At 32.6% G+C, this 16,649-nt stretch overlaps 1 protein-coding gene across 1 annotated transcript; it reads right to left on the bottom strand.

Annotated features, from left to right (window-relative positions):
* Positions 1 to 1,982: 1,982 nt before the first annotated feature.
* On the bottom strand, positions 1,983 to 4,970 carry LOC126884517 (rhodanese domain-containing protein CG4456-like). The gene is made up of 3 exons (XM_050650460.1): positions 4,634 to 4,970; positions 2,148 to 2,307; positions 1,983 to 2,091 (listed from the first exon to the last, which is right to left on the bottom strand). Exons 1-3 carry the CDS (start codon positions 4,866 to 4,868, stop codon positions 2,037 to 2,039), a joined length of 450 nt encoding a protein of 149 aa, XP_050506417.1. The 5' UTR covers positions 4,869 to 4,970; the 3' UTR covers positions 1,983 to 2,036.
* Positions 4,971 to 16,649: the final 11,679 nt, after the last annotated feature.

Genomic DNA, 16,649 nt, shown 5'->3' with positions numbered 1-16,649 from the left:
TAGGGCGGGTCCACTTTGAGTAGCAGAACAAAATTCTTCATTTTGATTGGCCAGACGTAAGAAACGCACTGTAAAAGACGAAAGTTAACGAACTCTTCCGTTCCGTTACGTTTCTCTTACCTTACGTTCCGTCATGCATCTATGTTCATTTATAAACAAGAGTACACAAAATTCGGTGTTGAACTTTTCCAGTGCGTCTACTTTGCGTCTACGTCTACGCTACGTCAAAATATAAAACCGTAATATTTATTACTATATTACTTATAGTAACAATAGAAGAATGAAAACAATATCTTTGAACTAGACGACTTATAACACCTGCCGAAAGAATTGTTATGTCACAAGTATGCCCGTCCATTCCACACTATGTCCTTGAAAAAGAACTGCAAAAAATCGGTCTTCATCTTGTATCTCCCATAACATTTCTAAAAATCGGTGCAAATCTTCCTGAGTATAGCCATATCCTAAGCTTTCGACGGCAAGTATATGTTAACCCTCACAATTTAACCATCCCAAGCGCCGTAACAATAGCATTCGAAAACACAAACTACACAATATTCATTTCTCAAGATGGAAACGTCTGCTTCAAATGCAAAAAACCAGGACACGTGGCAGCAGCCTGCACCGAACCTAAAAATATATCTGCGACACAACAAACTCCACAAAGTTCTATAACTTCAAAGACTACAACTGTAGCCAATTCGGCTGCAGAAACAGTAACAGCATCAATTCCTACGCAAACCCTTACCAGTACGAATAACCAACCTGAAACGTCTGAATCTAATCAAGCTCCAACCACATCATCACACCAAAGTACCTTTTCACAACATACTGAGTCAAAATTTCCAAATGTAAATACAGAAGTGACCGAAAACAAAGAAACTCATTTAAAACGCTCTATAAGTGAAGTCGCCTCTCCAGAAACCGATATTGCACTTCAAAAAAACCCATTTGTAGTACCAAAACCTACAGCAACTCGAAAGAAACCAAAGACATCTAAACTTGAAGAAACAACGCATTCGAATATATCCATTTTTAGCATGTTACATCCAGCCAAAACCTTTATCAATAATCACGAACCACCATTTCCGCTGAACTGTGATCAATTATTCATCCTCCTAGAGAGCATAGCTGGCTTAACGAACCCCATAATCAAAATCAATGACTTCACTTCTGATTTGAGAGGTCTCAGTGACATGCTAAAGAAAATCCGTCCCTACTTAAAAGAAAGATCAATAAAAACAAGGCTGACCAACTTGAATAAAAAAATACTTGCTCATCTTGGAGAGGTGAGCTCCGGATTAGAAAGTGATGCATCACAGTCATCATAGATTAGCAGCTGGTTTCTATCTATTGTTATATCCTCCTTTTTACTTTCAACGAACTATTTGCTCTGTATCGTGCCCTAAAACATGCAAACCTCTTAAATATTTCTGTTTCTCACCGACTCGCCCAACTCTCTCCTTGAAATACAGCATCTGTATCCTAAAAGTCCTTTAGAGAAACTAATAAAAACTGGACTACAAATTTCACAAGAAACCAACACGACTCCGAAATTTATATGGATCCCATCACATATAGGAATTATCGGCAATGAAGAGGCAGACAGAAGTACTCGTAAAGCAGCAATCAAGTGCGGAATCTAAATTAGTGCGCAAGTGTGTATGTAATGATCTTAAAACGCTTTTTTTTTACAAAAAGTGATTGGTCATTTGAGGGTCCAAAATATCAAAGTGAACGTTCAATAAACAATCTACCAAACACCCTACCAGCTTAATCAGGAGAAAACTGTCCAGTGAAAGACTTACTACCTAATCTAAATCAATATTTTTGTACCAAATCTAGCTATTTGTTATTTGTTAAAAATCATTGTTAACCTTTGTTTATCTAGTAATGCCGCTAATAACCTGTTGGTGGATGCGGTAACTTTTCTTTAATAAAAAAAAAAAAAAAATATCTTTGAACTCAAATAAATACCATAATCACTTTCAAATCAAGTTTTATTAAAATAAAAAGGTAGGACATTTCTCAATTCATTATGAACCCTTTTTTTGCGACCATTCATTCCAGCTTCCTTTATAATACCTGCATCTGAAATAGAAAAAATATGAATAAAACACTTATTATATTTCTAAACATAGGTATACTTCTTAAATCCAAGAGATTCAGCTTCGTGTAAAGCTTTTAATGCTCGGTTTCCTGACTTGCAAGTAAATACCAATAATGTGTTCTCATTCGGGGCTTCCCGTTGATATGTCCTTTTAAATTCATTTTTTGGCGAGGTTAGAGCACTTCTAAGGAGTGACACTAAAATTATAATACATATATGAATTATTAACTTCAAAATGTAGAAAACCGTATAGTCCAGAGAAATAAGATTTTTCTCGTGACACAACCCCCTCCAGGCCGAATCCAAATTTTTTGAGTAGTATGGACATCTATATTAATAACCTACATGTTTCCTGCAGCCGATTTTGATGATATACATAGTTATAAATAAATGAAGATCAAAAAACCTTAAATTTTCGCTTTTTTCGTCTATTACCAAAAAGTTAAGCATTTTAAACAAATTTGAGAATAAGAAACTCATAAATCTTCTAAAAAATTTCAATATGGCGTTCGCTGAATATGTCTATCCTTTAATAAAATTGCAAAATAAATCATAAATTTTTAGTTTTTATAAATATTCATAACTTATGTAAAAATTAACTTAGAACCTTCTTATTACACGAATTGCTGAGACTTCTGGTGCTTAAATTATATTTTAAATTTCAAAGCAATTGCTGAAATAGTTTAAAAGTTATTTAATTTGTTTATCCCAAATTCATTTTTTTGCAACACTATATGTCAGAAAATTATGAGGTTACAGTAAGACTTCTGACAGTTTATGGAAGAAGATTAAAAAAAATGACAAAAAGTAATTTTAAACAGTGTAAAATTATTTTGCAAAAACACGTATATATTTTGCTTACTTATAAACAATTAGAATAAATTTTTAACCGTTACCCGTAGAAAAATTATTTTTTCATATTTGGAAATACTGAATTTTTATACACATTTAGAAATAAAAACAATTGTCCTAGGACAATTAGGGACGAAGTTAGCACCCCTTTTTTTAATTCACATGTTTTTGCAAAATAATTTTGCAGTATTTAAAATTATTTTTTGGCATTTTTTAAATTAAATTAATAGTATAAATCTTCTTCTTTCATAAACTATCCAAAGTATTACTGCAACTTTATCATTTTCTGACTTATAGCGTTGCAAAAAAAATTAATTTGGGATAAACAAATTAAATACCTTTTAAACTGTTTGGCCAATTGTTTTGAAATTTAGGGTATGATTTAAGCACCAGAAGTCTCAGCATTCCGTGTAATAAGAACGTTCTAAGTTAATTTTTACATAAGTTATGAATATTTATAAAAACTCAAAATTTATTATTTATTTTGCAATTTTCTAAGCAACCAATAAGTATAGACATATTCAGCGGACGCCATATTGAAGTTTTTTATACGACTTATGAGTTACTCACTCTCAAATTTGTTTAAAATACTTAACTTTTTGGTTATAGACGAAAAAAGCAAAAATTTACCGTTTTTTTATCTTCATTTGTTTATAACTATGTATATCATCAAAATCGGCTGCAGAAAACATATAGGTTATTAATATAGATGTCCATACTACTCAAAAAATTTGGTTTCGGCCTGGAGGGGGTTGTGTCACCAACAGGATATTTTTTTCCTTATTTCTCTGAACTAGTAAAAATATTGTTAAATCCACCTTGCATGAGACATCAACGAAATATTAGCATTATTTAACAAATTGCTAAATCATCTCAATTCAATGAACTGGAAGACTGGCTTAGATGCTGGAAAATAAACGTCAACACAAACAAATCTTGTCAAGCAAATTTCACAAATCGAAGAATTAGATGTCCACAACTATACCTAAATAATTCAACTATACCAATAAAAACAGAAGTAAAGTATCTGGGCCTTCATCTAGGTGAAAAACTTACTTTGAAATCACATATTGTAGCCAAACAACGGCACCTCGACCTAAAAGTTAAAAATATGAGCTGACTGATCAACGGAAGAACGCAACTTTCATTAGAAAATAAACTGACCATCTATAGAACAATACTAAAACCAGTGTAGACATACGGAATCGAGCTGTGGGTTTGTAGCAAACCACACACCACAATACTACAGACATTTCAGTCAAAGACTATTCGTATATTAGCTAAAGCCCCATGGTACGTGTCAAACCAAACCCTTCATGCATACCTCAACATTCCTTTCATCAATGACGTGATCGCTGACCACTCCAGAAGATATATGAATCGCAGCGCAAACCATCCAAACAATCTCATAGACGAATTATTCAACCCTCAACTGATTGACAGACGCCTAAAAAGACTTTGACCAGAAGACCTAGCTGCTAGGTGAATTACAGAGAGTCGTCAATGGACGACATCTGACACAAACCAAGAACTTATATCATATTTACTTATTACTTTATTGAAGTAAATTGTAAATTAGCAATTAATATATAAATAAAAAAAACATCCACCCTAGATCAAACACTTTTAACTTCTACTTAATTTTAGATATTATTCTTAGTTGATACTTACAAGGTATATTAATGCTGTTTTCAATTAATCCAGTCTCTTTTACTTCTTTAACCTCCCTCACATCTATTATTAAAGCGTTCCTATCATTTACTAGTCTTTTCATGTCGGAATAAGTAACAACTTTATCATCCATACCGTCCATACCATAAAGATGCGGCGTAGCATTCAAATGGCAGTTAATATATTTAAACGAAGTGAGTATAACTTGTTGTAAAAATAAACACACCAAATTCATGCTAGCACAAAAATTTTTTTCCAAATTATAAGGAATGAATTGATATTTCAAAATTTAAAACGTTAGTTGTGTTATAAATTGGTTATAAATTTTCAGGTTATGATTGTCAAATATGTCATTAATATAATATAATTTTGACATTAAGAATCAATTAAGGGGAACGGAGCAAAATGCAACATTTTGACGCATGCCAAAATTTTCAATGTGTTTTAAATGTACCTATTAGTTTTTTTCGAATCCTGAGAAAACTAATAAGTATTTTTGAAAAATTTAAACGCAGAATTTAAACGCATAAAAAGTTTCTTCTGAATGAAATATTTGCAATTAAAAATGACACTAAATTTTCTCTTTTATTTTCACCCCTCTAACTTATTAAAATAAACATTATATGGGCCATTCCACGAACATACGCCTGTTTTGGATTACTTCGACAACGAATATTTTACTGTGCAACATAAGAAGGACGAAAGTAAATGGTGCTAATAATTATTCCAATAAACAACAATGTAATTTGCAATTTACTTTCGTTCTTCTTATTTTGCACAGTAAAATATTCGTTGTCGAAGTAATCCAAAACAGGCGTATGTTCGTGGAATAGGGTATAGAAGTTTTCAGGGTCTTTCGGACTTCGATAATAATATATATATATATATATATATATATATATATATATATATATATATATATATATATATATATATATATATATATATAAGATGTAGATCTTTGAAACACACTCAGTGAACCAAAGATCCAAGGTTATTGGTTTAACGACCACTCGTACGAAATCAAATAGATGAAATAGAGAATGTGGAAAAATCCCCTTACGAACAATTCACACATCCACCATTTCGGGCTGGGAAAAATTTTTCGAATAGAATCAAAGATCCAAACACCAGTTCTTAGAAATGTGTTTCGCCCTCTTCAACCTCTCTGGGCTCGTCGGTAAAGACAAGAGGTTGAATATCTTTAGACACATTCTAATCAAAAAACAACATTCGAGACCTAGACATAGAAGGTGCGTAAGTTTACGGCAAATCCGACAATGACAGTCTCAAGTTTTAATTCCCTAATTACTTAAAGTAAGTAAAATATATGTTTAAAAACATAAGATGTAGATCTTTGAAACACACTCAGTGAACCAAAGATCCAAGGTTATTGGTTTAACGACCACTCGTACGAAATCAAATAGATGAAATAGAGAATGTGGAAAAATCCCCTTACGAACAATTCACACATCCACCATTTCGGGCTGGGAAAAATTTTTCGAATAGAATCAAAGATCCAAACACCAGTTCTTAGAAATGTGTTTCGCCCTCTTCAACCTCTCTGGGCTCGTCGGTAAAGACAAGAGGTTGAATATCTTTAGACACATTCTAATCAAAAAACAACATTCGAGACCTAGACATAGAAGGTGCGTAAGTTTACGGCAAATCCGACAATGACAGTCTCAAGTTTTAATTCCCTAATTACTTAAAGTAAGTAAAATATATGTTTAAAAACATAAGATGTAGATCTTTGAAACACACTCAGTGAACCAAAGATCCAAGGTTATTGGTTTAACGACCACTCGTACGAAATCAAATAGATGAAATAGAGAATGTGGAAAAATCCCCTTACGAACAATTCACACATCCACCATTTCGGGCTGGGAAAAATTTTTCGAATAGAATCAAAGATCCAAACACCAGTTCTTAGAAATGTGTTTCGCCCTCTTCAACCTCTTGTCTTTACCGACGAGCCCAGAGAGGTTGAAGAGGGCGAAACACATTTCTAAGAACTGGTGTTTGGATCTTTGATTCTATTCGAAAAATTTTTCCCAGCCCGAAATGGTGGATGTGTGAATTGTTCGTAAGGGGATTTTTCCACATTCTCTATTTCATCTATTTGATTTCGTACGAGTGGTCGTTAAACCAATAACCTTGGATCTTTGGTTCACTGAGTGTGTTTCAAAGATCTACATCTTATGTTTTTAAACATATATTTTACTTACTTTAAGTAATTAGGGAATTAAAACTTGAGACTGTCATTGTCGGATTTGCCGTAAACTTACGCACCTTCTATGTCTAGGTCTCGAATGTTGTTTTTTGATTAGAATGTGTCTAAAGATATTCAACCTCTTGTCTTTACCGACGAGCCCAGAGAGGTTGAAGAGGGCGAAACACATTTCTAAGAACTGGTGTTTGGATCTTTGATTCTATTCGAAAAATTTTTCCCAGCCCGAAATGGTGGATGTGTGAATTGTTCGTAAGGGGATTTTTCCACATTCTCTATTTCATCTATTTGATTTCGTACGAGTGGTCGTTAAACCAATAACCTTGGATCTTTGGTTCACTGAGTGTGTTTCAAAGATCTACATCTTATGTTTTTTAAACATATATTTTACTTACTTTAAGTAATTAGGGAATTAAAACTTGAGACTGTCATTGTCGGATTTGCCGTAAACTTACGCACCTTCTATGTCTAGGTCTCGAATGTTGTTTTTTGATTAGAATGTGTCTAAAGATATTCAACCTCTTGTCTTTACCGACGAGCCCAGAGAGGTTGAAGAGGGCGAAACACATTTCTAAGAACTGGTGTTTGGATCTTTGATTCTATTCGAAAAATTTTTCCCAGCCCGAAATGGTGGATGTGTGAATTGTTCGTAAGGGGATTTTTCCACATTCTCTATTTCATCTATTTATATATATATATATATATATATATATATATATATATATATATATATATATATATATATATATATATATATAGTCTTTTAAGTCCCTTTTACTTTTCAGTGTCGGGACTAATGTCTATTCACGTGTGCACAAACTTTGACCATTTAGTCCTGTCGCCAGGGGGGGTACAACGGCCTCCTGTATTCAGATGGACTTACCCAAGTTTTTTTTATGTATTTTGACCTGTAGAACACGAATTTTTTGGGTAACAGTTGATCCGGATGTCGATAAGATTGTTATAAACCAAGAAGTTGAGGAATCACATAACAGCGATTTCTCGCAAAACAAAACATTTTTTTGTATTTTTTGGGCCATTCTAACCAAAAAATGTTCCTACAAATTTTTTCGTAGGATGCATAGTTTTCGAGATAAACGCGGTTGAACTTTCAAAAAATCGAAAAATTGGAATTTTTGAACCCGAAAAACTTTTGATTAAAAAATAAAATAGCAATTCTGCTTACCGCATTTGAAAGTTCAAGTCAAATTATATCGGTTTTAATTATTTGTATTGCTAAAAATGTATTATGTTATTGTTAAAACAAAGCTATAAACACCTAGTGCTTGAGTGATGTTTCAATGATTTCTCATTTAAAATCGAACGAGTACGTAGAGGAGGTAAAAGTGCAAGCGGGGCTATTTCTAAGTAGCATGCATTAAAACGCATGTATTAGGCACGGGAAACACTATGTGTTTACAGCTTTTTTTAACAATCAAAAAATAAATTTTTAGCAATGCAAATACAGTCGAACCCGCTTATTAGAATACCGGTTAAAAGAATATCCCAGTTTAAGGAATAGAAATTTGAGGCCCCAAAACGTTTTTACTAGGCTTATATGATCGGTTATTTGAATATCCCTGTTATAGGAATACTTTTTCTTGGCACGACGGCTATTCCAATAAGCGGGTTCGACTGTATTCAAAACAGATATAATTTTACTTAACCTTTTAAAGGCGGTAAGCAGAATTGCTATTTTATTTTTTATTCAAACGTTATTCGGGTTCAAAAATTGCAATTTTTCGATTTTTTGAAAGTTCAACCGCGTTTATCTCGAAAACTATGCATCCTACGAAAAAACTTGTGGGAACATTTTTTGGTTAGAATGGCCCAAAAAATACAAAAAAATATTTTGTTTTGCGAGAAATCGCTGTTATGTAATTCCTCAACTTCTTTGTTTATAACAATCTTATCGACATCCGGATCAACTGTTACCCAAAAAATTCGTGTTCTACGGGTCAAAATACATAAAAAAAACTTGGGTAAGTCCATCTGAATTAAGAAGGCCGTTGTACCCCCCCTGGCGACAGGACTAATTGTTTTCTATCCTGCGCCAGTCTGCTTGCTTCTGCTACAGTTTTCCCTTTCTTTTGGATAATCTTCGCAATGGTTGTATCCCAGTTTTCTGATGGTCTTCCTCTGTTTCTTTTTTTCTGAATTCTTGCTTCCCATACTTTCCTTACTGGTATGTTTCTTCTCATTCTTTTCATGTGGCCCCACCAACTCAGCTGTTTTTCTTCGATGTATTCTAGGAGTGGTTTAGTTTTGAGCTCCGCTCGTATATCTATATTTCTTAGTCTGTCTCTTTTTGTTACTCCTTTTACTCGTCTTAGGTATTTCATTTCCAGTGCCTGGATCTTACTCTTCATACTTCTTGTTAATACCCAAGACTCGCACCCGTATGTAAGTACTGGTCTGTATATCGTGTTGAAGACAGTTATTTTGGTTTTTCTGGATATTTATTTTTTGTTTAAAAATTTGTTGTTAATTGCGTGGAATATTTTAGACGTTTTGTTATTCCTTTCTTCTATATCTTTGTGTTGTTTTCCGTTGTTTTCCACTGTTACTCCCAGGTATTGAAAGTAGTTTACCTGTTCTATTGTTTCTCCATTGATTTGTATGTTTAATACGGGTTGTTCTTGTGCTACTACCATAATCTTTGTTTTGCTTGTGTTTATTTTCATCTCATGCCTATTTAATACCTCTTTCCATGTTTGTAGATTATTTCTTAGATCTTCCTCTTTATCTGCCATGACAATTACATCATCAGCAAATGCACATTCTGATATTCCTATTCTTTCTAGGTTTCGGTAACCTACATGTAGCTTTTTTAATTGTGGTATACATTCTTTGATTATTTCGTCCATGAAGATGTTAAAGAGTGTAGGGCTCATGACTCCTCCTTGTCTTAAGACTTCAGATGTTTTAAATTGTTGTGATTTCATATTTTTATGCATTATGTAATTCGTGTTTCTTTTATATAGACTTTTGATGACTTCTATTAGTTTTCTATCAACTCCTCTTCTAATTAGACTGTTCCATATTGTTTCTCTTTTCGCTCTGTCGAATGCTTTTTCTAGGTCGATGAAGGCCATGTACGCTTTGGTTTTAGTCAGTAGTGTTTTTTCTGTTATTTGCTTCACTGTGAATATGTGATCTTGCACCCCTCGTCCTTTCCGGAAACCACTCTGGGCTTCTTCTAGTGTCGTTTCTATTATATTCTTCAGCTTTTGTTCTAATACTGTTTCATATACTTTCAGTGCCGTACATAGTAGTGTAATTCCTCTATAATTGTTACATTCTTTGATATCTCCTTTCTTATGTATGGGCAGTATTACTCCCATCTCCCAGTCCGACGGTATTTCTTCTTTCTTCCATGCCTCATTGCATATTTCTCTGAGCAATTTCCTACCTTCCAGTCCCATATACTTCAGCATTTCTGGTGTTATTCTATCATGTCCAGGAGATTTCCCATTTTTAAGTTTCTTTATTGCTGTTTCTATTTCTTCGTTTGTTATTTCATCTGTGTGTTCTTCCTGTTCTGTTCTTTCTTCATTTTCTTTGTTGTTTTCTTCTCTGTTTACTTCATTACTAGTTAGTAGTTCTTGAAAGTGTTGCTTCCATCGTTCCATTATTTCTTGATCGTCTGTTATTATTGTTCCATCTGTGTTTTTTATTCTTGTATCACTTGTTGATTTGTCTATTCTTATATTTTTCATTGTTCGATAGAAAAGTTTCTGATGTTCTTTACTATTGTATTCCATCTGTTGTCCGAATTGTATCCAATTGTTCGATAATAATGTAATATTTAATTCTACATTTAAATTTTTCAAAAATATTTATTAGTTTTCTCATGATTCGAAAAAAATGAATACATTTAAAACACATTGAAAATTTTGACATGCGTCAAAATTTTCATTTTGCTCCGTTCCCCTTAAGGGCAAGGGATTGTCATAGGCGCAAAATGTCGCCTGTCAAAATGTTCTATGTATTTTAAATGTATTCATTATTTTCAAATCCTGAGAAAACTAATAAATATTTTAGAAAAATTTAAACGCAAAATGAGAGATGGCATTATTACCGAGAGTCGAAAGTCCCTTAGAGTAACCAAAAAGTTTCTTTTGAATGAGATATTTGACATTAAAAGTCACACTAAATTTTTTCTTTATTTTTCACCCCTGTAACTTATTAAAATAAATACTATAGAAGTTTTCAGGGACTTTCGGCCCTCGGTAATAACGTAGTCTTTCATTCTGCGTTTAAATTTCTTAAAAATACTTATTAGTTTTCTCAGGATTCGAAAAAAAATGAATACATCTAAAACCCATTAAAAATTTTGACAGGCGACATTTTGCACCTACGCCCTTAAGGAGGAAAATATTTTATATTGCAAATATAGTCCGAGAGATTTATATTGTGGAACATCTTTAAGGTCGGCAAAATTTGGTAATTCTTAAGTCAACAATGTTTTAAGAAGAGGTTCAGACATTTACAAGTTTTACAAAACTTTTAATTCGATACCATGTCTTACTGGAGCATAGGTGTGTGATTTGACGCTCGATAATAGAGTGTAAAGTGTTGTTTAATTTAAGATTAATTAATTAATTAATAATTAATTTTAGCACATACGATATGTCCTGCTTTAACGGTATATCTAAGTAAAAATAAATATTTTTAATTACATATTTAATCACCAGAAAAAAAACAGCCTCCGAACTATAATTAAAAAGGAACTAATAGGACATATCGCTGTTTCACATTATAAGAATTTAAACGTGCGAGGGTTAGAACGCACGACGACATTCCAATGGTGGCTCATGTAATCATATGGAGCCTTTCTCACTAGACGGTGGTTGGAAAGTTCGGTAAAGTCGCCGTGTTTATGCCGTCCCTCGCTTACAACAACAGACGGTAGCCGTGCCGCCTTTACACACCCAGTAGTACAGGGAACTTAATGTATCCTTTCATATGATACAGTCGCACGAAGGTAGTTTCCTTGGTTGTTTGGTACATTATTTTCATTTACACTTTGTGTCTGTTTGAAGTAGGTGCATATATTTTATATTATGATGTCTCAGATTGATAGTGAAATATTAATAACATTAATTGAAGCGAGACCTGTTCTTTGGGACAAAACAAAAGAAATATATAAATATAGAAACTTGACGAGAAACGCTTGGAATGGTGTATGAAGTGCACTTAACAGTGAATATGACGAATTAGGTGATAAAGTAAAAACACATTTGGTAAGTAGGTACAGCAATAGTTATTTATGAAACAGTTCGTGAAGTATGCTTTTTGCTAACGCACGCGATGTTTAGAGCACGAGCGACAACGGAGCGAGTGCTATACATCGCGTAAGTTCGCAAAAAGTACTTCACGCACAGTTTCATACAATATTTTATCTGCGATAAACAAATAAGAATACTGTAAATCTTCGTCACTGGAATTCATTTCTATTCTACAATTTCTAGAACTTTGACATTTAAAAATTCTAATTTCTTTCAAACCACAAAACTGTCAAAATTGTTGTTGTGATTTATTGCTTATTATGTCATCACCATGACAACGCGAAAGTTAAGGATATAATTTGATTATATGAAAGTGTGTCAAAAACTGCGAAAAAGTAAATCCCATTTAAAAAACATTGTTACTTCACGCACACTTTAAACCCTTCACGCACTGCTATCTATAATGACAGTTTTCACAAACTAAAAACTTATACATAATATGACGTAGAGTAGATAAATTTAATTATATGTTACTGATAACAACAGTAATTAAAACTGCTGTATATTATAATTCATAATAAACTTTATTTTACATAGTTGCAATTAACGTTGAGTATAGAGGGTGTTCCATCAATATGTGTGAATATAAAAATATATAAATCGTATCTTTTTGCGTTCATAGGATGACCCAATGAATTCGGTTCCTCTTATTTCTCTTTCTTCGACGATAAAGTAACCACAACGCTATAATTTGATTTCGCCCCATATAATATAACTATTCCTTTTATTCTACGAAATTATATTTAGTTTTATAGAGTAAACGACTCGGTGAAAACTGGAGTAGGGCGGCCGTCACGTCTTGTGTGAAATTATCTAAAAACAACATTTAAAACGAGGGGAACAACATTTAAAAATGAGTGGATGACGGAGGGTCTTTTAAATTCTGTACATGAAAAACATAGATTGTAATGTTGTTCTGAAGCTATTTCCTTGTGGCATTTTTGTAATAAACTATTCTAAATGGGAAATAAGCCACAATTTAACTAAAAAAAAATGATTTTATTAAGGTTTCGACGCCCAAATCAGATGTCGAAACGTTAATAAAATCATTTTTTTAGTTAAATTGGGCCTTATTTCCCATTTAGAATAGTTTATTACATAGATTGTATGAGCTAATTAGATGAGCTAATCCAAGATCTCACAAATATCTTAGTATAACAACGATTATAAAAACAAATTAAGACTTTTAATTAAAAACATAAGAAATAATAACTGACAAAATAGAAATTGCAAATGAATTAAATACGCATTGCAGTACATTAGGACAAAAGTACCTATGGACAAAAAATACCCATTAGTAATGATACATCGTAATGATACATATCAGACATCGTATCATGTACCTACCTCAGCCACAAAGTGTAAATAAAAATAATATACCAAACAACACAGCAGAATATCTTCGTGCAACTTAATTTTTATTGTGTGAAAAGTACAAGTGCGTCAAAACTACCGCACAAGAAAACCCTCGCACGTTCAAAATTCTTTGCGCGCACACAAAATGTAAAACAGCCCTTACAAATCTGACCCGTCTCACTGTATTGGTTACTTAAACTATACAAACGTTGAACACTTGGAAACTACTACAGAGCGGTAAACAGTAAAATAGGTACAGGCATTACTTTTTCTTATTCGATAATCAAATAGTGGATAAAAAACGGTGGACATGTGCTAGGGAAGTGTATCAGTCGAAAGGACTTAAACGAGTCACTAATCACGAGTGTATGCAAATTTTGAACAGCCATATCGCAAACAATTTTGGTCTTACAGAAAAACAAAAAAAAAAACCAAAACGTTCAGAAAAATCAAATCTACATTTCTTTATTCTTTTAGATTTATTGCATCAGTAATACTTTTTATTAGATAAATTATTTTGAAAAAAGCATTCTTTTCAAAATTAAAAATCCATTATTATAAAACCAATTTCAAAAATAAGCACTTCGAACCGGTCAAACCTACAGATCATATTAAACGATACATATAGATAGAGAGGTTTTAAATTATGGAATAAATTCATTTTTTCGAGAATAGCCCACTTTGAAGAAAAATTCCGAGACAAGTCGATTTTTATTTTTAAATTATGATTTTTGACGTATATGTCATAATAGTGACGTCATTCATTTGGGTGTGATGACGTCAACGATTACTTTTTTAATGGGAATAGGGTCGTGTGGTAGCTCATTTGAAAGGTCCTTAAGTTTTCTATTCAATAATATAAACATTAACATCATTGTTTACACAGGGTGGCCAAAAAAAAATTTTTTAGTTAAATTTATTGACGCAAAAAGAAGAATGTATGTAATTTATTTAACTCAAAATACATTTTACTGATGTCAGAAGATATAAATAAATGTTATTTTATAAATAAACTTTGCTTTTCGCTTAAATTAAATGTCAAACAGCCACTCATCTGCCTCTTGGCAGTTTGCACATTTAATTTAAGAGGAAAGGAACAAAATGCAAAATTTTGACGCCTGTCAAAATTTTCATTGTATTTTAAATGTAATCATTTTTTTCGAATCCTGAGAAATCTAATAAGTATTTTTGAAAAATTTAAAGGCAGAATGAAAGATTACTTTATCACCGAGGGCCGAAAGTCCCTTAGAATGAATAAAAAGTTTCTTTTGAATGAGATATTTGAAGTTAAAAATCACACTAATTTTTCTCTTAGTTTTTCACCCCTGTAACCAGGGCCGGCGATAACGGGCCTGCAAGGGATGCACTGCAGGCGGGCACTCCTGTTTGAGGGGCGCCAAAATGAGCTTTTTTCTGCTGGTGCGATACAAAATAATAATTTAAAAGAGACTAAAGGGAGCCTATGCTAGCTTTGCAGGCGGGCGCCTTATGCGCTAACGCCGGTACTGCCTGTAACTTATTAAAATAAAACGTATAGAAGTTTTCAGGGACTTTCCTTCCTCGGTAATAACGTAATCTTTCATTCGGAGTTTAAATTTTTCAAAAATACTTATTACTTTTCTCAGGATTCGAAAAAAATGAATCCTATTTAAATAGCATTGAAGCCGAAAGTTCGTACCCATTTCCTTAAGCGAAAATCAATGTTTATTTATCAAATAAACATTTTTTTCTCTTTTCTGACAGCAGTAAAATGTATTTTGAGTTAAATAAATTACGTACATTCTTCTTTTTGCGACAATTAATTTAATTTAAAAATTATTGTTTTGGCTACCCTGTATAAATAATGATGTTATTGTTCATATTACTGAATAGAGAATTAAATTGCCTTTCGAATGAGCTACCACACGACTCCTATTCCCATTTAAAAAATCATCGATTACGTCATTACGCCCAAATCGATGACGTCACTATTATGGCATATACGTCAAAAAATCATAATTTAAAAATAAAAATAGACCTGTCTCCGAATTTTTCTGCAAAGTGGCTTATTCTCGAAAAAATTAATTTATTCCATAATTTAGAACCTCTGTATATAAAGTAAATTATTTTAAAGCGGTAAATTTTTTACCAAAAAAGGGAACCAAATTTATTTTTGGTGAAAAACTTGTATAAATAAAAAAATAAAGCTTTTTTAAACACAAAAGTGTTTTGATGAGGTTTCCCCCCATTTTTGGATATTTCACGTTTGAAATATTTGATTTGGAATTTGATAAATAAAATCCTATTTTTCATTAGCTACAACTTTGCTTCTACTACATCCATAGACTTCGTAAACTAAATACACATTTTTGGTATATTTTGATAAATATTTTCTTGATAAAATACTTACTTTTTGAGTTATTTGTGAAAGCCGTCTGAAAACGAGGATTTTTTGTTGAGAAATAAACTTTTTTACTCGCAAATATCTAGATAAATATTGACTTAGTGAAAAACTTCTATCGAAGAAAAGTTGCTTAAAATTCGTCAATTTATCCATTTCCGGACTTGCCTTGAACGTACGTTTTTCACACTCCAAGTAAAAGCAAGCCTGGGCTTATGTCCAATAATGAAGCAGAGGGCAAGAGGAACCTAAATCCAAATTTTCAAGAAAATCTGTCGTGACTAGGAAAATTACACTGAAAAACTGTCATTTATCATAATACGCCTGCATTTCTATTTCTTGTGCGTTCAGGAGCAAGATCAGGTCATGCGCCAGGAATGACCACAGGAGGGATAAAAGCTCTCCCCTCTGTGGGCATCTCTCAGTTATTTTTTCCAGTCCCTTCTTACAGACATGTTAGAATGATTATTTTCTAGCACTGCTTTAATGGGGAACTTACATAAAATTTTAAATTTGAAAAAAATGTTATAAATCACAACAGAACATAATTTATAACCTGTATCAAAGATAAAAAAGTTTTGTTTGTCTTTCGTTTGGCCCCTAAAGACGACTAAAAATTCAACTTATACCAGCCACCCCAAAACGCGTCGTGACGTCACACCGTTGTATGTTTACATTCTACACCAATTGTATATATAATTTTAAATTAGACATTATAAACGTCAGTAAAAAATACAGTTATGTGACGTTAAAAGTGTT

This window comes from Diabrotica virgifera, chromosome 5, assembly GCF_917563875.1.
Source record: "Diabrotica virgifera virgifera chromosome 5, PGI_DIABVI_V3a".
Taxonomy (NCBI): Eukaryota; Metazoa; Arthropoda; class Insecta; order Coleoptera; family Chrysomelidae; genus Diabrotica; species Diabrotica virgifera.
This window is presented reverse-complemented; position numbering and strand designations above follow the sequence as displayed.

Excerpts from the sequence above, each read along its gene's own strand:
- LOC126884517 (XM_050650460.1), bottom strand. The coding sequence starts at position 4,868 with ATGAATTTGGTGTGTTTATTTTTACAACAAGTTATACTCACTTCGTTT. Across the intron at positions 2,308-4,633 it reads AAACAGCATTAATATACCTT|TGTCACTCCTTAGAAGTGCT; the intron begins GTAAGTATCAAC and ends TTATAATTTTAG. Across the intron at positions 2,092-2,147 it reads GAATCTCTTGGATTTAAGAA|ATGCAGGTATTATAAAGGAA; the intron begins GTATACCTATGT and ends TTTCTATTTCAG.